The sequence below is a fragment of the Megascapheus bottae genome, chromosome 13, assembly GCF_031878675.1.
Source record: "Megascapheus bottae isolate mThoBot1 chromosome 13, mThoBot2.hap1, whole genome shotgun sequence".
Classification (NCBI taxonomy): domain Eukaryota; kingdom Metazoa; phylum Chordata; class Mammalia; order Rodentia; family Geomyidae; genus Megascapheus; species Megascapheus bottae.
The window spans coordinates 57,385,814-57,407,304 of NC_143521.1; the positions used below are offsets into that span (position 1 = coordinate 57,385,814).

The 21,491-nt window shown below is 51.7% G+C and overlaps 1 protein-coding gene across 2 annotated transcripts in view; it reads right to left on the minus strand.

Moving 5' to 3' along the window:
• Evc2 (EvC ciliary complex subunit 2) overlaps window positions 1-21,491 on the minus strand; it is a 50,345-nt gene continuing 28,854 nt past the window's right edge. For both annotated transcript variants that reach the window (XM_090343842.1, XM_090343841.1), the window contains exons 14-21: window positions 20,478-20,682; window positions 19,529-19,645; window positions 12,236-12,463; window positions 8,147-8,340; window positions 6,741-6,828; window positions 5,087-5,268; window positions 2,179-2,280; window positions 1-628 (exon numbers count right to left, since the gene is read on the minus strand). In XM_090343842.1, coding sequence (XP_090199968.1) covers window positions 352-628; window positions 2,179-2,280; window positions 5,087-5,268; window positions 6,741-6,828; window positions 8,147-8,340; window positions 12,236-12,463; window positions 19,529-19,645; window positions 20,478-20,682 — 1,393 coding nt within the window. In that variant the 3' untranslated portion in view covers window positions 1-351. The remainder of the gene's footprint in view (window positions 629-2,178; window positions 2,281-5,086; window positions 5,269-6,740; window positions 6,829-8,146; window positions 8,341-12,235; window positions 12,464-19,528; window positions 19,646-20,477; window positions 20,683-21,491) is intronic.

The following is a 21,491-nucleotide window of genomic DNA, read 5'->3' on the forward strand; positions in this document are numbered from 1 at the left end:
TCTGTATGATAGACATTTTATTTTTAAAGTTTTCTTTGTAAAAACAGAATGTATACAAACATGTGATGTAAAAGCACACAGCACTGACGTCACACAGCCGTGTGGTGGGGGCTGGGGCCTCCTCAAATCCTCGGTGACGTGGGACGGGGAGGGATTAATGTACATGCTCATGGGATGCAGAGAAGAGCGGCCTCAGGAATTCATGAGGCTGGAGTTAATGGAGTCCCTGGGAGCCTGAGTGTGTGGGCACCTGTGTCCTCAAGTGCAATTCATAGATTCCACGTGGACACACACGCACACACACACACACACACGCACAGGAGCTCAGGGGAGCGCATATATCCCATCACTTTAGACCCCTCCGGGATCATCCAAGGTCCTGTTGGCCTTTTTGCTGTTCAAGAAGTTCTTTTTCCTCTTGGTGGGAACGTGCAAGGCGATGTCCGCTTCCTGGGGCTTTCTGAAGATAAAAAGCTTCTCGCCGGAGTTTAATAGGTCAATGGTGTCTGCCTCTGTGGCGGGGATGGGTGCTGGCTCTCCAGTGCGCTCCAGCGGGAGGTGTGGCCAGCTTCCTTTTCCAGAGAACACTGCCCTCTCTCTGACAGGGAGACACGTCTTCTTCAGGATGCTGAGGACAGAAGAGAAGACAGAGTTCCGCACGATGGCTGTGTCCTCTCTCCTTCTTTAGTGTCCTCACAGTAAGCCCTTCCCGGCCTGCGCCTCTCCCCAGCCTGTGATCCTCAAGCAGCTAGCTTGAGGTCAGCCGTGTGGGAGGACTGGCAAAGTGACAACACACCACGATGGCGAAGCCTCCGCCCCTCATTGGAAAGAGCCCTTCTGTAAGCATTTGCAAATATACTACGCAGTTTCACCCCAACAGAAGTTAGGGAAATGTGCTTGCCATGGACAAGTACGGCAAGTGTTGGGAATGTACTGGAAAAAGACAGCTGGCATCCTGTCCCTCAGCTGGCATCCTTGCATCCTTGGCTCGATGCAGGATTCCTACCTTCCTAGCGCTGGAAGCCCTCGTTGTCTGAGAGCCCTGCACCATGGGAGAGCCATGAGTTCTGCCCCAGCAGAGCAGGACAAGGCTTCGGTACCAGCATCCCTCTGGAGGACCTGGCTGGCGGGCTTGCTGAAAGGATGTGGCAGAAACCGCTCCATAGCCAGAGCTTGTATGAGCCTGGACAATGACCCAGCTCTGTGGTACTCCCCTCCCCTCCCCTCCTCTCCCCACCTAATAGCCATGGGTCTCCAGGCAGCTACAATGAGCCCGGTGTCCTTCGAGAGTGGTCAGCGCTCATGCTGCATCCACCAGCCCAGCCCAGCAATGTTCCGGGCTTGACAGCTGCCCAGCTCAAGTTCCTTTATTTGGATTTGAATTGAGCTCTTCTGTTCTTTGGAGCTGTGTTCTGACATCCAGAACTGGCTATGGAAGACGCACCGCTGTCAGTGGCTGCAAGCTTTTATCACAGCCAATTCATGCAGCAATCTCAGTTCCTTGTGTTGGCGCTAAGGGATGACAGAAGGTGCGGGGCTTGGGCGGACATGGCCCTTGGGCAACCACTGGTTCCAAAACACGGGGCCCGTGTCAGCTCGGCTGATGTAGCTTTCTTCACCCCCTAAATCTCCTCTGCCAGCAACACTTGGTCAACGCTAGGCCCTCACTTCCCCCTGACGTCCAGAAGTGCAAAGGTCCCAGCCTGCGGAGGCAGGCACCAGGAGGAAATGGGCGGGAAGACCACCCAGGAGGTCAAGGCAGCTAAGAGACCCTAGGACAGCCCTAGTCCCAGGCCCCAACGTTACCAGCACCTGTGCGCTCTGAATGTGGACCCCCCCAACTTTTGTTTTGCGTCCCCACACTCTGGAAGGTTCACTGCTACAACCACTGAAAGGGCTTTGGAACTATCAAGTCAAACAGCCAGAGGGAATTATTCTTTTTTTCTAATTATATCCCATTAAAACCAGCTATTAGCCAAAATAAATACAGTAATTAAAATGCTAATATGTTAAAAGAGCATTCACACACTGATAGCTACAGGCTTGTATCTTAACCTCTAACGCCAGCCCAAGAAGGAAGAGCTCTGGTCTTCAGGGGAGGGCCCTCGATGCCTTGTCCCGGTCCCGCCCCACCTCCCCTCCCTCACCAGGCAGTAGGCGTCTGTCCCAGCTCCATACCTCTCCTTCCTCTGACGAGCCCAGAGCATCCTTCCCAGACCTCTGCTCACCAGATCTGCGCGCAGCTTGCGTTCTAAGTCCTGCCACCACCCCTGGTGCTTCCTGACAACAAGAGGAAAGGCTTATGATCCAACGATGCATCACACCTTCCAGTCACCAGGGATCCTAAGACCCCTACAGGCCTCCATCCCCCGGGGTGACAGGTGGCGGACACCAGGAGCCCGGAGGGTGTCACCAGTCTCAGCCATGGAGTACCTCCCTGCCCTGCTCAAGACACCATCTCTGTCCTCGTTCTCAGTTCAGGAACCACAGAAAGTGACCTGTGATGATCAAAGGAAGGCAGCGGGAAAGTTCTGACATCCCAGCAGCAGAAGCTGAACAGGAATGTGTGAAGGGCCTCTTGCTGCCTCTGTTCCCGGCCACAGAGGTTGTCCTGGGAGCCTGGGCTGTTAGGAACACCTGAACAGAACCATAGCGAAACCAAAGTGGCAGTGTGGAAGGTGGGCTGGCAAGGGGCCCAGGGCCCACCAGCAGCTGTGTGGACGCCAGACTGAAAAGGACACCAGAGTGCACTGGGGAGATGAAGGAGAGAAAGGATTGTGGGCCTGGGGTTCAAGCCAACAAAGGCCAGTGTGGAACTAAGAGTCATGTCTGTGTCCTGTGGGGAGGGGAGAGGACAGCTGTGTCACATGCTGACTCCTGGACAGGCTGGGCTGGAAGCAGGAAGGGGACTCTGGTATCACCCCAAGAGTGACCCATGCTTCATCCCCCTCTCAGTCTAGTCTGCTGCCAGGTAGACTGGAAGCCCTCAGTCCCAGCGTCCATGTGGCCCCCCGAGGACAGCAGCCACAGCCCTTGGGACCCACACACGTGTTGCCTGGTGATCACGTCACTCAAGAGTCTGCACAGATTTTCCCACTGGGCAAGAACGGGTGTCCTCAGGGACACATGGCCTTTAAGAAACCCTGGTATCTGTGAGGGAAGGGCAAGTCCAGGCAGCACCGGAAGTGGACTCTACCTACAGCACACGTCAAGCTACGTCAGAAGAGGCTCGGGAGAAAGGCCGCCCACACCCCGCCCTCTGACCATGCCTGCAGCCAGTCCTCAGATCACACCCACCCCTCTGACCACACCCAGCTACCTGGCCACCCGCCCCCCCCCCCCATCAAACTACTGGGACTCACTCAAGGTCACCAGGACTTCTTTTCCAGCCCCATGGACTTCTGCGCTATCCTGTTCTTTGACTCACTCCCCCCACTTCCTCTCATCTCAGCCCCGCTGCACATGTCCTAGGTGTTTATTTGACTTTTTGCTTCAGCAAAGACAATCACATAATTGATAAGAAAACACTGCCCCTTTATCAGGAAAAGTAGCAACTACACGTCTGTCCACACAACCATACCATTTCAGGAGACTTCCTTCCAGCCTCCTAGGGCCTAGCTCTGGATGAGGGCTCTGTAGCTAATACTCCATAATCCTGTCTGGTCCCCACAGACTCTGTGATCAGATGACACTGCTGGCTGCTCCGAACTCTCTCCTCACTCCACACCAAGCTTCCTGCCTGACTTAGAATGAACCTTTCCTGACCCAACTTACCCTAGACCCCAGCCCCGAAGGAAAACCCCTGTAGTGATGCATGCTGAGGACAATGTGCCCAGCTGCACCTGCAGTATCAGAGAGCAGCCACGCAGACTACACTACAGCCATGGGTGCAGCATAGGCGGCCCCCAAAGTACCATCTACAGCTGGGTGCCAGCAGGCACTGGGAGGCAAAGATCTGAGGGTTATGTTTCGAAACAAATCTGATACTCTTATCTCACCATCCTGCAAAAAGCCAGAAGCAGTGGTAGAGCACTATCTTTGCGTAAGAAAGCTAAGGAAGAGTTCAAGCTCGAGTGTCAGCACACACATAAAATATACAGTCTGCAAGCGTGCATCAGTGAGAGTGAGATGTGTGACCCTTAAACTGATAAGGACAGCAGGAAAGACAATCTAATGGGACGAGAATGGCACTGGAATATGGAGAGTTCTCTCACTGCAGGCATCTCTCTCTCTCTCTCTCTCTCTCTCTCTCTCTCTCTCTCTCTCTCTCTCTCACACACACACACACACACACACACACACACACACACACTCTCACACCCCAGATGGTCCTGACTTGGGGGTTGACTAATGTTTAACAAACAGTGTGACGGTGCAAAGAAGACATTCAACAGAAATGCTGCCTTGAGTTTCGAATGTTGCTCCTTCCCGAGGCCAGCAATACATGGTGTGATATTCTGAGATGCCAGCATGCGCGGTGGGCACAGCTCCCAGCTGACCCTGTGGGCACAGGGCCAGGAGCTGGCACTCCAGTTCCACGGCAGGCAGTGCATGTGTGATAAATGCAATCTTCTACTGATGTGGTTTTCAGGTCATCAGGATGCAATATGGATGCACATCTGTACACATTCTCACATACAACACCATGCACACGCACAGACACGCCCCACTCTCACCATGCACAAAGGCACCCCCAAACCCAAGAGACAAGCACCGCAGAGAAAGAAGCGCAATCAAATGCTGAGAGCCCCTTCTCCCGGATAGCCACGCCACGCTTCCTTTCATGCTTATTTTATTTTCTTTCCCTTTTCTTGAACGGGCATGCTGAACACATTCAGGATCCTACGAAAACGAAGATTTTACTTGAAAAAATAAACTGGTACCAAAATCAGAATATAGAGACAAATATTAGGCCTCTCAGTCCTGACTTCCTGAGTCCCTTAAGCAGCGAGGGCTGGCAGGGGTTGGGACTCGGGGCCTGATCTCTTGTGGGTCTTCTGGGGTCCCCGCAGAGGCGGTGCAGGGGCCGTGGTATTACTCAGCACTCATTCTCACAGTCTCCTTCTCCACAGTGCACAGAACTCACCTCTTCCTGCCCGGATCCGCCTCATTCTCCGAAGTGTGGTCCTCGTGTCTCTCACTAACTGAGTCCAGCAGACCCAGCAGCTGTGTCTGGGAGGCCGCCGACAGCACCAGGCCGAGGAGCCGGCACAGCGTGGACCCGGGCACCATGCTCATCTTGGAGAGGTAAGATGCCAGTCTCAGCTCCTACGGGAGGGCACAGGGAGCTCACATCCTGGCTGCCTCTACATTGGATGGACAGTCGTGTCTTAATTTATTATATTCTTAGCGCTTCATGTCCTGGGGTGATAAATATTTTATGGGCCCAGCCTGGAAAACATGCACTGAATTCCCAGAGCTGTCAAAAAGACACCTTTGGTCAGTATCCGGCAGCCACGACATTGCCTACACACCATACTCGGTGGTGTCCTCCTCCTGGCTGCCTCGGGAGGCCAGGTGACCCACAGAGGGCAGCACCGAGTGTCCCTCAACCAAGGGATGTGCTGTGACCACACCCAGAGCCCTGCTCTACACCAGATGGGGCAGCAGACAGGTCTCAAGGTCATTCACTGTACTGGATGAACACGCCAGCCCACGGGGGTCCCAGGCAGTGAGCCCTGCACACCCGGGCCGCTGGGAGTGCAGCTGGTGGACAGGCGTGGCAGGGGGCGGGGGGGCTTCTGCTGCTTCATCGTGGTGGGGGTGACAGGAGTCACCTGGGACATAGAGACTGAGAACTGTCCACTCCCAGATGTGGGGAGGGACCCTCCATGAGGAAGTGCAAAACACAGACTGACGGACGCCAGAACTCTCTCTGCTGGCGCTGCAGCTCCCTGCAGATTCCAAATGACTCCACAACAAAAAGGTTTTCTTAGAGTAAAAGACTGTATTCCAGAAACCTTGCTCTGGGCCCCCAGCCTCCCTCCACAGAATGGCAAGCCCTGGCGCCGTCCTTATTTCTCTCCAACTGTATAAAGCAGGGGGCACAGTGCAGAGAGCTCCCAGGGTCACACAGATCCAAGAACAGCCACAGCTGCCCACACACAGAGCAGGCAGGCCTGGCCAACCCCAGACTTTCCCTGGGATCTTATACGACAAGGCTAGAAGAAGAGGACCGATGACACTGCGTGGCCATGAGCTCAGGCTGCTGTCACACTCTCTCCTCGAGGATGGGGGACTCCTCTGTGGCCACGAGGAATAGAGCTGAGGAAGTGCCCTCCGGCACTCATCCCCGCGTGACTCCAGGGTGCTCGGATGGTCGGGTGGATGCATCTGCTCTGCAGTTGAACAGTAACCAATCTGCATGTGGCTCATACATGTTTATCCTCTTGTACACATACAACACTGCCAACGCCACAGGGAACCTCGGGTGAGGGCAACCATGGCAAGGAAACAGTCTGACCTACTCAGCAACGCCAACACCGTCTGTCTGAGGCCTACTACAGTCTGTCAGCAGCAACACAGACATCTTTTTAATGCCCTTGACTCGGAATTAGCTGAACCAAGAGACACAGGACCGCAAAGATGCCACCTGAGCTGCCATCTTCCCCGCGGACAGCAGCCACTGTCTGCAGGGCCCCTGTATAGGTTTCTCACAAATCCACCCCTCGCTACAGGACCCGGGAAGGCCAAATGCCTGCAGGAGGGCACAGATGCAGAATGGGCCGGCATCCTCTCACCTGGCTGCACAGGGTGGCAAAGGTGTCGTTCTCCATGCTCTCTAGCAAGTCTTCCAGCATGGCGCTGTTCTGCCGCTCCTCTCTCACCCTAAAGGAAAGACAAAGCCCACGCCAACATCAACTCATCATGTAAATGGCCTGGAGTCTCACCCCCCCCCCACTCACAAATAAATGGTGGCCTTCCTGAGACACCTGCTTGCCTCTCCTCTCCTTGACCACTTGCCCACATCCTCATGGCCAGGACCAAGACCACATGTGGGGCTCAACCCCACCTGTGCCCTATGTCAAGCAGACCCAGAGCCACTGCCCACAGCAGACCCTGGTACTCTGTGGTGCACCAGACCAACAGCAAGAGCATCTTTCCGCAGGGAAGGCCTGGCTGACACCTGCCAGGAACAGGGGTTCGGCTTCACTCCTCCCTTGCCAAACAAAGCCAGCATCACAGCCCCACCCCACATTCTTCTATAACCTTAGTGCTTCAGCGGGGACAACTCCAACCCAATTTCCTGCAGAGCAGAAGTGACTACAATACACTCGCAAGTTCCCCTCTGAATCAAATTAGCACCTTTAAGTATTTTCCCTGGGACCACACAAATCCTGCCAGCTCTTCAGTGGAACTGAATTAGATGCGGCTGTTGCTTAGGCAGAAAAGCAAAATCGAATAGATAAGAATCGCCTGTAATCTCATCAGCCAGAAATCACGCCCATTAAACTGGGTCTGCTTCATCCAATTAATTGGTGCGCACTTTCAAAACACGAATCACACTGTGCGCCGTAGACAATTTCCTGCTGTTCCTCTGCACGTCCTCTGTATCATATCCACAGCGGAAAACCAGGGAGCTGGAAGAAATTACGTTTTCCCCACCGTTCTTCCTGCCACCAAAGGCAAAGGGCTAATTGTGTAATGTTAATTGTGCAGGAATGTAAAGAACAAAGAAGGAAGACTGGGGTGTGTCTGCCCCACAGTTCTCTAAAAGCAGGATCTGGAATGCTACACAGTGAATCTGTTTTTCTGATCTGCCAGCAGGCGGGGAGACGGGAGAAAGGTGTGTGGGACTTCTGTGTGTGTGTGGGGGGGGGGGAATGTACGTGCTGGTATTGGGGCTTGAACTCAGGGTTGAAGTGCTGTCCCTGCACTTTTTTTGCTCAAGCCTGGCACTTGAGCCACAACTCCAGTTTAGCTTTCTGGTGGTTGGTAAAAGTCTCATGAACTATGCTGCCTGGGCTGGCTTTGAACCACGATCTTCAGATCTCAGCCTCCTGAGTAGCGATCTTTGATGTCATAGTGAAGTGTTAAAAGTACACAAGGTTGTCAGGAAGAAGCAGCTAACTTCCTACAAAGATGGCAGCTCAAGCACCCGCACTGCTGGCAGGCACCTGGAGAGGCCAGCTGCCACCCCAGCTACCTCTGCTGGTGACGCTCCAGTAGCTTCTGGCCCTGGCTCAGGGCCTGCTGCAGGACGGCAGCAATCTGCTGGTCAGGATCCGCCTCGCCAGGCTCACTGAGAAGTCCGGGGCCACCAGCCCCCCACTGCCGTTGCTGGGCTTCCTCCTGCCTCGCCAGCTGCTCCTCCAGCTTCCACTCCAGCTCCTGCAGCTCCTGCACACACCACAGGCGGGTGGGGTTGGGAAGGGAGGTGAGTTCTGCTGCAGAGGTCACTGAATCAAAGGGCCAAGCCTGCCTTCACTGGGCACCTGTCATTCCAGCTCCTCAGAAAGCTGAGATCTGAGGATCGCAGTTTGAAGCCAGCCCAGGCAGGGAAAGTCTGAGACTCCTATATCTCTTACCTCCAATTAAGTAACCCCCCAAAACAGAAGTAGAGCTGTGGCTCAAGTGGCAGAGTACCAACCATGAGCAAAAACAGGGATGATCACACACACACACAAAGAAAGCAAGCCAAAACACAACAAAACCTAGCCTTCATCGTGGTTCAGACCTGGAGGCCTGCCAGCTCTGGCTGGCCGTCCGTGGCTCTGCCCAGCTGGGTGATGAAATGGTGCCTCACACTGCCAACTGTTCCCTCGGCCCACAGGCATGCCCCATGACAAACTCTGGTCTAAGAAACCGCGCAGTGGTGCTCCCTGCATCCCCTGGAGACCTGGGCACGCGTTCTCATGCCAGTGTCAACGCTGTCAATTCTGTGGTACGATGTGACCAGGTGGCATGGGGCTGGGCCACGTGGCCCTCCTCTGTTAATGGCGGCTCTCAAAGCTTCCAGGCCTTGCTCGGCACCAGGCAGGAGAGGAGACGTCCCTGGGAAGGTCACGTGCCTCTCAGACCTGGACCTTCGGGTGTAGTACGAGCTCCCGAGGACAGGGCTGAGTCTCCTGTCAGTGCCAAGACTGGTGGCTGCCATGAAGCAGCTGTGGCTAAGCCAACAGGACTTACACCATAGCCCACAGGCTACCTGTGCACAGAGAGAGACGGCGCCAGGCCCATGCTGGGGAAGCAGGTACTCAGCAATTTCAACTGAAATGCAGATGAAATGCTGTGGGCTTGGTGAGCCTCGGCAGCACCCTGGTTTAACGCTTTTGAAATGTGCCCATTGTGCCACACGGCGCTCCCTGCTCCTGTCTCCATGAGTCCAAGTCATTCAAAACGGTCATTTCTTCCCAAGCATTCCATTTCACACTTGTGTAAATCTCTCCTGAGAGTCTCCCAGCTGGAAAGAAGTCCACTTTCATGTTGACCACCCGAAGTGTATGGGGATGCTGTGGCTTTGGGGGAGATTCTCCCCTATTGCTGATTGGCTGGAGAGTTTCATGATGGGTGGGTGAGGCTTTCTTCCCTCTCACATGCCCATCAGGTGACTCTGAGTGTGACGCCAACCTTATTGTCTTAAAGGCTTCAAGGTATCTCCATACTGTCTTTACCTTCTTCAGTCATTTCATACGCTTTATCTTACATTCTGTGCTGTCATTTATATAGGGAGGCCTGCTGAGGCCTAATGTTATTTTTGTTTCTCCTGTGCTCAGTAACTTTTTTATCCTCCACTGAGACCTCTTGGCTGAACTCAATCTGCAAAAATTTTGATTTTTTTCCACAAAAAATACTTTTTTTTTTTCTGATGAGGATTTGTCTTTGCTTTGGATCAGGACAGTTAACCAACTTGGAATTGTTTTAGCTAAATTAATCACCTTTAGCTGAGCTGGTCACTGAATGGCTGAACCCATCTAGATCTCCCAGGATGGTGCCAGAAGCAATAGATTCAAATTCACAGGAAGGGTTTGTTCTATGCAGGGGCAGGCTGGAGACAGGCAGGTTCTGCCAGCAGGCAGCCGCCCTTACCTAGCAAAGCAGGTCTGCACATTCATCTCTGGTCCCAGAGCCCAGCTGCTGCCCTGACAGAGCCAGGGGCTCAGGGCTTCACTGCAATGTAAGTTCAATGTATTGAAGGGCAACAGTTTTTACCTCCCGGAGAACTTTGAGATTCAGAAAACATGAAAAAGCTTTGCATATGTTCATCTGTCCACTCCTAGAGGCTTTGTGCTAGAAATTTGTATTGTTTTTTGTTTTGTTTTGTTTTGGTGGAGGTCCTAGAGCTTAAACTAAGGATCTGGGCACTGCCTCTGAGCTTCTGTACAAAAGCTGGTGCTTTACCACTTGAGACACAGCCCCTGGCACTCTTTTTAAATAGTTGTCACCGTGCAGGCTACAGAACATTTGTCAAAAAACAGTCTCAGATTCTCCAGAGTCTATTGTCATTTTTTAAAGAAAGAACAAGTACCATCCCCTCATTTTCTGTGTTTGTGGTATGTGTATGTGTATTTGTGGGGTGTGTTTGTGTGTGTGTGTGTGTGTGCCTGCATGTGTGCATACATGCGCCAGTCCTGTGGCTCAAACTCAGGGTCTGCCACTAAGATTTGCCACTAAGCGTCACGATTTTGAGCTTTCGTGCTTGTGCTTTACACCACTTGAGCTTTTTTGGGTAGCTAACTGGGAATAAAACTCTCACAAACTTTCTTACCCAGGCTGACTTCAAACTGCAGTCCTCAGATCTCAGCTTCCTGAGTAGCTAGAATTACAGGCATGAGCCATTGGTGCCTGGCTAATTTCTAATTTCTGTCAAAAAAGGGCCTGGAGTTTGGCCTAGTGGTTAAAGTGCTTGCCTAGCATGCACGAAGAACCAGGTTCGATTCCTTGATACCACATATATAGAAAAAAAGCCGGAAGTGGTGCTGAGGCTCAAGTGGTAGAGCTCTAGCCTTGAGAAAGTCCAAGGACAGTGCTCAGGCCCTCAGCTCAAGCCCAGGACTGGCAAAAAAAAAAAAAAAAAGTCAAAAAAAATCTTCACAAAAATGTCTCCTGTCACTTGTTCAAATCTCAGTTTCTCCTTCTGAGAGCTAAGTATAACAGAAACACCTATTTTATAGCCGTGCTTGGTAATTAGTGAGGTATGACAAAGTGGAAAGCCACACAAAGTTACAACTTGTTATTAATCACACTTAACAAATAATCTTACGGAGTATGGTTACAGACTGTGTCATCAGTGCCCGGTTCCTAGATGAGGGCCATGGCCACTCACACCAGGGACCCAGTCCTACTCCTTGCTGTAATAACAGATCAAACACATGGCATTGTAAGATCTACATCTAATGGACCTAAAAGTCTCAAAACAGTCATCACTATAGCTGCTGTCTGATGGACAGACTGTTCTCCTTGGAAGAATCCAGCAGGTAGGAGCAATGGAAATGTTTAGAATTGCAAAATGAAATAATCTGGTATGATTACATTTAGGATAGGAAAGATCATCTGAAGGTGTGTGTGTGTGTATGTGTGCGTGCGCACGCACGAACGCGCGCGTGTGTGTGTATGTGTGTGTGTGTGTGTGTGTGTGTACGTGTGCATATGCATGCACCTGTACTCAGAGTCTGGCCCTTTTTCTACTCAAGACTGGCATTCTACCACTTAATCCGTACCTCTACTTCTAGCCTTTTGGTGGAGATGATAGAGTCTCATGAACTTTTTTTTTTTCGGTCCATTGTGGGGCTTGAACTCTGGGTCTGGGTGCTGTCCCTGAGCTCTTCAGCTCAAAGCTATTTACTACCCTACCCCTGGAGTCATAGCACCACTTTCAGGTCTCCAGTGATTGGAGATAGAAGTCTCAAGGACGTTAGTACCTGGGCTGGCTTTGAACCATCAGATCTTAGCCTCTTGATTAGCTAGGATTACAAGTGTGAGTCACCACGCCCGGCTCTCATGGACTTTTATATCCTCAGTCCTCAGATCTCAGCTTGAGTAGCTGGGGCTGCAGGCATGAGCCACCACAGCTGGCACCCTGATGACTTGTGTAGTAGCAAGAAGGACGACACTGCCAATTAAGTTATGGCATCGACTAGAAGATGTGCCCTTCTTAGTCACATGGAAACCCTTCTCACAGGCCACAAGCCAGACTGCACCACGCTCTCTGTAAGTCCCCTGCCTTGGCCCCCATTTGCAGGGCACCAGTCAGGACAGCTCCAGGTGCCGGCCCCCACCCCAGACACTCACTCACCAGGCTGTGGGACTCCAGGATCTGGGTGCAGGCTGACTTGGTCAGCGTCTCGGACTCACTCAGCTCTTCCAGCAGCAAGTCCTGGATGCTGAGCAGGGCAGTGTAGGCCCCCAGGGTCTCAGTAGCCCTTGCTGCTTTCTGGAACTGTAGAGCAACTAGAGATTCAGCGAAGCGAGCCTCCTGAGCCTCCAGTCGCTGCACTCGCTCCCGCAACAGCTCTCCCCGCACCTGCAGAGGATGGGCCCAACCGGACAGAAGAGTGAGCGAGGCCAGAGCCTTTCACGCCACATCCGCTCAGGACCCCGAGCACCCAGTGTGGCTCCAGTAGGCAGAGAGGCCTTGGGACTGTGCAAGGAACTAACGCGCAAGATGGCGCCTCTCCTCTCTGAGAACACAGACCCCCCCCCATTTCCTGGGAGATCAAAGTTCATGGGTCCTAAATCCTCCCCAGGCCACCCGCACTGGGACTCTCTGCTACCACCCGCTGCACGCCTTGCACAGTGTGTGGGTCCTCCCGTCCTTGCCTCCTTTGGCCTCTAATTCCTAAGTTGCTGCTTGAAGTCTCCATAGCTCTGCACCTTTGTCCCCATGCTCTAAGCTCTCACGTCACCACGGCACCCCCTCCAGCCCTCACTTACACACAGGCTGCCCTCGTGGCAGCATCTTGGATACTGCTAGGTCAGCGTTTTTCTAATCTGGAAGACCAGGGGACCACTGGTAGGTTCCCATGGTAACTGAACATAAATGGAAACCAGTACTGGTGCCAGCCTGCTGTCAGCCCGGCGCCCTGCTAATTAACTGGTGATGCCCCTGTTGGAAGGTGGCACCAGAGCCCCATCCGATGACTTCTCTACAGGGGTGCCTAGAATCTGAGCCCCTAGAGTGCTCTATATCTCACAGTCACACCCCCCAATAAAGACCTCCCCCCACGGTCACTTTCTCATTGCCAATTCACCAAGAGAAATCATACTTGCATCTCAGTTCATTTACCCCCAAATGACTTCATGAGCACACAGCACATGTGAAAGAACGCAGGGTGCACTGAGGCCTAGAGAAGGGAGGACAGAGGGAGAGCAGAAGCAAGTCTCACCCACATCCCTGAGCGACCTCCAGCTCTGCACCCCCACGAGATTCCTAGTGCCAGCTGGGTAACTGGCCCATCGTCCATCCATCCCTCGGCTAACATGCACACCACGGGCACGTCTGCACTCTCTGGGAAGAACCAGGGGAGGCCCGGGGGTTGTCTGACTCTTTTCACTCAGCACGACTGTTTTATTTCCAGGTTCACATCTGTTCATCTTCTGGACTGAGTATTTCTTACACTTTTGGTTCATTTCCTTTGCTGGTAGATGAACTGCAATCTATGCTGTCACTTCAGAAGCTTACCCCAGAAGCCTGCTGCAGCTTCCACGACTGAAATGACAGCACTTTACCTGGCTTACTGCCATGCCTCCCTTCCTGGTTTTTTATGTTATTCTTGTCATATGCTTTAATTTTTCCATATAAAACTTATCTACTGTAAAACTTATACTAGTTATTATTGTTTTTACAGAGCAATCAATTTTTCAGAATACTGTATTGAAGCAAAATCCACATGACATCAAATTATACCTGTTTGACAGGCTACCTTAAGTATTTAGATTTGCAAAGCCAACATGGTCACCACTCCCCAAGACACCCACACCCTCTGGAAAACAACGACCTTCTCTCTGTTCCTACAGTTCTGCGTACTCTGAATGACTCACTGGGATTGACTCACTAAATATGACCTCTGGGGCCTGGTTTCCTTGATTGAACATAATGCTTTTCTAGTTCATTCTACTTGTCATATATCATAACTTACGTCTTTTTATAGAGATGAGTAATACCCCGCTGTGTGGACAGCTCATCAGATCTCTAAGAGACTTTTACAAATAAGGTAACGGTCTCCTTTCTTTGTGCAATTCTGAATTTCCATGTGATAAGCAATTTTCTGCCCAGAAGAACTTTCTTTAACTTTTTTTTCTTCTTTGCAGTTTGAATCTGCCATCACAAAATCTTCCCAAGTCTGACAACATATACTTTGACTTCATTCTTAAAAGGGACCTTTGGGGTACAGAATTTTAAAGATCAGAACTCTCCCAAAGTGCTCTGAAGACATTGCTCCACTGTCCTCTCACTGGCACTGCTGACGAGAAGTCTGCTGGCTATCTGAGCTTTATCCCCAATGTACACCACGTAGTCTCTTCACTCTGGTTGAAGAGTTTTAAATTTTTATTTGTACTTTGTTGTGCTAGCGCTGGGATGTGAACTCAAGGTCTGGGCGTGGTTACTTAGCTATTTTGTTTGAGGCTAGCACTCCACCACCTGAACCACTTCCAGTTTTCTGAGGTTAACTGGAAATAAGAGTCTCTCTCACTGACTTTCCTGCCCAGGCTGGCTTTGATCCTCAGATCTCTGCCTCCTGAGTAAGTTAATGAGCCTCCGGTGATTAACTGGTAACTTTTAACCAGACTGTAGACATTGTGAGTTTAACTTTGGTGGCCTGGATATTATTCATCTCCATAATTATTATTTTTTTGGCCAGTCCTGGGGCTTAGACCCAGGGCCTCATCACTGTCCTTGGATACATTTTGCTCAAGGCTAGTACTCTGCCACTTGAGCCACAGCGCCAGTCCTGGATTTTTTTCTGTGTATGTTGTACTGAGGAATCGAACCCAGGGCTTCACGCATGCTAGGTGAGTGCTCTACCACTAGGTACATTCCCAGTCCCCCATAATTATTCTTGAGCTTTTCTCTGGGATGTAGGTAAGTGACGTGGACTCAAGTCCATCATTTCCAGTCCTGTTCTGTGAGGTCTACCAGTTTGGGCTAGAACAGAGTGCAGGGAAGACACTCTTTCAATGTGGAGGTGGAATTTTGGGGGTCCTACATTCCGCAGTGTTTTCCAGGGTCGCTGAAGGAAGCTATCACTACCACCACATCATCCCTGGCGCTGGGTCATGGTGTCCACACACCTCTGCCCAGCTCTCATCTGAAGGTGGGAGGTCTAGTCCATCTAGCCTGAGTTCTTGCCTTCTGTAGCTTTGTTGTTGGTCACGGGGCTTTCACTCAGGGCCTAGGAACTGTCCCTGAGCTCTTTCTACTCAAGGCTAGTGCTCTGCCACTTTGAGCCATAGCAACACTTCCAGTTTTCTGGTTATTAGTTGCAGATAAGAGCCTCGTGGATGGGCCAGGAGTTTGGCCTAGTGGTTAAAGTGCTTGCCTAGCATGCTTGAAGACCCGGGTTCGATTCCTTGGTACCACATACATAGAAAAAAGCCGGAAGTGGTGCTGAGGCTCAAGTGGTAGAGCTCTAGCCTTGAGAAAGTCCAAGGACAGTGCTCAGGCCCTGAGCTCAAGCCCAGGACTGGCAAAAAAAAAAAAAAAAAAAAAAAAAGAGCCTCGTGGACTTTCCTACCCAGGCTGGCTTCTAACTGTGATCCTCAGATTTCCTGAGCAGCTAGGATAACGGGTGTGAGACACCAGCACCTGCACAACCTTCTTTACTGGCTCTTTGCCACAAGAAGCACAGCTGGCTTAATTGTCCTAGTCTCTTTGCTCTGTCTCCTCTACTCATGCTGTCTGCCGGGCCTTCCTGAGGAACTGCTGCAGATTTATTCATAGAAATCCAGACTTAACACTGGAAGGACCATAAAGCCTTCTGTATGTGCCATGAGAACAATACGGACAGGAGAATTTTTAAGGGCTTTTCCCAAGTGCTTTTTCTTTGGCATATTCAACTTGGTAATTCTAGCACTGTAAAATGATGTCTCCAGAGAGGACTGGATTCCTCTAGCTCCTGGGAAATGACAGATTTGCATTTCTATGAGGTATTAATGACAGGCCTCATTACAAATTCAAGCATCTAAAATGATAAACATTCATTTGCTAGAACAATATGCTGCTGAATGCTCTTACTCTAAATGAGGAATCCAGACACCTCGTTTCCTGGCTTTCTCTGAAGCCTTTGTAGCCCCAATTTCCTCTAGGCACAAAGGTGCCCTTTAAATTCACAACAGGCACCACCCTGTCCACCCACAGCTACAGGATCCTGAAGGGTTCAGAAAACCATGCCCCTCCTTGCCCAAGTTGGGAAACAACTTGGAACAGAAGGACAGACATCAAACAGCATCTACATTACCAATGAATCTAAGATTGGAAACAGAGGCTCAGGTGCACGCTGGCCACACGGCATGCGTCACTCCACACGGCAACCTCCCATCAAGTCCTTCAAGGATGCCTCCTACAGGAAGCCCGGCGCCCGGAGAGACACGAGGGAGTTGAGATGGGAGAGCTCTTCAATCCCACCAAAGACTACCACATTCCTTGGAGAACCATAGGAAGGAGTGGAGAGAGCCAAGGAGGACAATGGTGGGGGGATGGTGCACATCAAGAGTCATGCAGAGAAAAGCCAGCAGAGAAAGGCCAGCAGAATACACTTTAAATATAAGTGTGCATTTGAAAAGTCCACTCCAGCCATTGCTCCTCCTCTGTTGGAGGTGTCTAAGATGTCCAGAGTCTACGTAGGAAGATGGAAAGTGGCAAAGAGTCTTCCCTCTTCATGAGGACAAAGTACACCCAGAGCTAACAGTGACTGTACAGGAATTTAACACCACTGACAATCCTCGTGAGAGAATTCTTATGAGAGGTTATAGGAGCTCCTGGAAAAGAATTCTCATTTTTCAGAAATAGAGCCTGGGGGTAGGTCTCAAAGAGCTAAAAATAAAACACAAAATGTGAGAAGAATTAAGGCTATCTCTCACAAGCAAAGAAAAATGATGGAGGAAGAAGAGAAAACTGAAGAAAAGGATGCCAACACCTGAATATTTACCATTCTAGAAGGAGATACTAGAGAAGAGGGGGAATTCTTCACCCGAAAACAGAACATTTCCTAGTCAGATTCTCAGTCAAGTCTAAAGGCAGAATAAATACATCTCAGTCGTAACAAAAGCTCAAAGTATTACTTCTCCCATGAAACAGAAAATGTGTCTCATTAAAACAAAGAACAAGTCCATGAAGAGGGGAAGAAGAGAACTAGCATCACAACCCAACATGGCAGCTGTGAACACTAAGGACGGCCAGTCAGAACATGCCAAGAGAGCCTCACAGAGATGGCTGATGGTCCTGGTAGAAATTCTAGTCCGTTGTCAAGAAGTAGGATGGCATTGGTAATGAAAAATGAACCGTCCAAGAAACAAAAGGCAAATGAGAACTCAGAAAAACAAAGCGACTGGGTGCCGGTGGCTCACGCCTGTAACCCTAGTTACTCAGAAGGCTGAGATCTGAGGATCACAGTTTGAACCCGGCCCAGGCAGAAAAGTCCCCAGGAGACTCTCATCTCCAATGAACCACTCAAAAATTGGTAGTGCTGTAACTCAAGTGGTAGAGCACTAGCCGGCAGCACCGAGAGACTCAGAGACAACAGCACCAGGTTCCAGGCCTACAACCGAGAGAGAGAGAGAGAGAGAGAGACAGACAGACAGACAGACAGACAGACAGACAGACAGACAGACAGAGACAGGAAGAGAGAAAAGGAAGATACATATTAAAGACTGGTAAAAAAAAAAATTAAAGTCACACGCCATAAATAGATGTAGAAAAAAAATAGAAAGTAGTTCAAACCATAGAAAATAACTCAAATCATCCAAAGAAGGCCAGGCAATCGTCGGTGGTGTGAAAGGTAGATGTGGGGTTTAGAATGAGAAGCTGCGGGGAAGATTGCTCAGTGGTTAGCGCCCTCCGCGCTCCGCAAGGTCCTGGGCTGCATCCGCAGGACCACAGAAGCAGACCAGGCGCTCTGGGCATTGTGGAGGGCAGGGTTTCGTGAGGAGAAGCAGCCGGTGGCTCCCGCTTCCTGCGCAGGGCTCCTCGTCTGCCCTCCCCCTCACTTGTGTTATCAGGATACATGGGGCCATCTGAACATGCGCACTTCATCCCCTGCTTCGTGAGTCAGTGCAGCCCAGGTCCCACCCCGCCCAGTGCCGTCCACCACCCTCTCGGCCACAGGACTGAAGGATCACTGCCAGGATCACGGTGCCTCCCACAGGGGACGGGTTGCTGGTGACCCCGCAGGCCCGTTGCCACTGACAATGTGGGAGCCACAAGTGAACAGTGGGCAGGGAGTGGAGATGTTGTAAGAGGTGCGCGGCCTGCGTGCAGCAATGAAAACCAGAATTAACTCCCATGAAACCAGAATTGACGGCTGCATGGCACGGGGGCCTTGTCGTGTTCACTCATCTCCCTCTGCTCCTGGAGAATACTGATGAGGACCGCGTGTGCCGCCGTCAGAGCAGCAGGAGAAGCAGGACAGACATCGGCCCATCACACAGACCGAGACAGAGCATGCAGGCTCGGCCCTGCCGCCTACAGAGAGCTGGGCAGGGAGGAGCCTGGCACTACTGCTGAGCCTCCCTCTCGTCACCTGGCACAGTAACTGCTGCCCATCCACCTCGACAGAGAGCCAGACCTGCACAGAGGTTCCACACTGGTGTGAAATATCCAGTGGCTGAAAACAACCGAAATGGTCCATTCATCCAGGGAGGTAAATGGCTTCAAGCCATGTATGCCACACATGGCTGTCCTGCCAGGCATAGCAACGACGGGCTGCGGTGGAGTGAGGCGGAGGGTCTTTAAAAGTGTCAGTGCTAAGAGCAGCAAAAGATGACAACGACAGTGATGAGGATGATGATGATGATGATGATGATGATAATGATGGTGATGGTGATAGGTAGTAGATAAGATAGATAGATAGATAGATAGACAGACAGACAGACCGATAGCTAGATAGACAGACAGATAAACAGGCAGAGGAGCTGTGGCTCAACGGGCAGATCACCAGCCTTGAGTAAAAAAGGTAAGGGGGAGAAGCCCTGAGTTCAAAGCCCCAGCATTAGCAAGAAAAGAAAGGAAAGAAAAGGAAGAAAGAAAGAAGGGAGGGAGGAAGGAAGGAAGGAAAGAAGGGAGGGAGGGAGGGAGGGAGGGAGGAAGGGGTGCAAGATGTGCAAGATAGAAAGGGAGATGGACAGGAGATGACAGGTACAACCACTGAGGGCAGAGCCTGGCGTGCATAAAGCAGCCATCATGACCCACAGGGGCAGCTGAAGGGTCGAGCCTGATAGGTGGGGGCAGACCTTGGGAGGCGAGGTAGAGGAAGAGGGTTCCATGGGAAGGAGCCCAGCACAGGGCGGAGTTTCAGGGCACAGCGTAAGGCCTCAGCGCTCGAGCCAATGGCTGGCGGCCGTGCCCAGTGCAGTCAGTGGAGGCAGCACTCACCTTTTCCCCCAGGTCTTCTGGTCCCTGCTCCTCAAAGAGGTGGATCTTGTCTTCTAAGCATTTCTTCAGAAGGTCTGCCTTGCTTTTGTTCTTGGTCCGTGGCTTTCTGGCCTTGGACTGTGGGTAGAGAGGTCGGAGGACAGGCTGTGTACGTGAACGCCATCCACACCGCGTGAGGAAGAGTGCACAGCCCACACACCGCAAAACTGCCTCCAGCTAAGAGGGCAGAAAAGGTCTATTTCCCTGGAACACGTGCAGCTCCAGGGCCTCGTGACAGAGGGCTGGATGTGGGCTTAGAAGAGCACCCAAGCTGGAGCCGAGACCAGACCACAAAGCGTGTCATAGGAAGAGGAAAGGTCCAAGTACAATGTGTCACAGGAAGAAGAAAGGTCATGAGTCTTGTCTGCAGTCAGCTGCTTCAGTAAAAGTCTGAGACAGGGCCTGGGATGGTAAGGCACCTTGAAGAGCTCTAAGGGACCAGGACAACAGGCAAAGCTGTGGCCTCAGGGAGAGACCACATAATAGGTGCTCACTTAGGCAACCGTCAATCATCATCAATCTCCGAAAGACCTTCTGTCCCTGACCTGAGTTAAGTGGACATTCTTCTTCTCTGCCACTTAGAGGGGCCTGGTGTGCCCTGAAAGGGTCACTGGCTGTGCCTGTGGCAGTGGGCAGGAGAGGATATGGGTTCAGGAACCATCTACCATGTGCTTGGGGAAAAGAGCAGAGCGTGGCTGTGAGCTGGGGGGCAGCTGCGTTCACAATCCAGCGGCCATCACAGGAGGACACCCGCGTCTACACCATGCAGCTCAACTGCAGACCACAGGCTTTCAGAACAGCCAGATGCACCATGCTGAGAGGAGCGGATGTGGGGGGCAAGGGGGTGGAGACGGGGAGCCCAGAGCTGGCAGAGCAGGGAGGCAGCCTGGCTTCCATGTGTCCCTCCTACCTGCAGCTCAGGGGCAGACAGGGCCTGGTCCAGTTTCAGGAACTCTGCTTCTCGCCAGGCTGTCTGGAATTGTTGCTGCAGCACCCGCGCACGGATTTTGGGGAGGGCCAGGCTTCGATCCATCTGAGAGAAGCAGCCATGGGCTTCTTGCCGCATCCTGAACAGCTCCTCTTCGGACATGGCAAAGGCCGTGCCACACAGCTTCCTGACGGGAACAGGAGAAAGCGCTGCAGCAGGCTGACATGGGCAGGCTGGCCTTCTAGCATCTCGAGCATGCATTTCTTCCAAACGCATTTCTTGAACACCTACTGTCCGCCACCCTGGGTACAACCCCATCTTGAAGCTGAGATTTCGGGGCCCGTGTGAAGCCCTTCCCCGCTTCCCTGCTCTTCTGATCGCGACTGAAACCTAGCATCACTGTGTCAGAAACAAGACAAGAAAACAGAGCCCCGTCCAGCAAGAACAACAAATAACAACTGAGAATAAAGACGGGCTATGGCAGGCAGAGTGTGACGGAAGCATCGCAGGGCTGCTGTGTGCTGTGTAGAACAGAGACCCTGTCTCAAAACCACACAGTTTCCTGCTGGCAAGACAGGCCGCTCATCTCCTGCTGGATGGTTCACTCAGCAGTGACTGCAGAGGTACAACCACAAAATGGAACCAAATGATGCTGAAAACGACCTCACAGTAAGCAATGCGGGGCCCCCTCTAAAAGCTGGGAAGAGCCTGCAGCCACTGGGAGGGAGAAGTGCAACAGGGCAAAGCAGAGACTAAGCTCAGCCAACACAAACTGGGGCTAGAGGAACATTCACGATGGGATTTTTATTGGCTCAGGGAGAGCTGCTTTGTTTCCCTGGTCACGAAGGCATCAAGTCACAAGACAGGAAAATGAGGCCAGCCTCACAAAGAGAAAGATGGGAGGAGCAATCAACCACGGAACGCGAATCAAGATGAATCCTCTCACGTACAGGCCTGCTGGCCTGCGGCCATGAACCCCGCAGATGGGGCACTGAG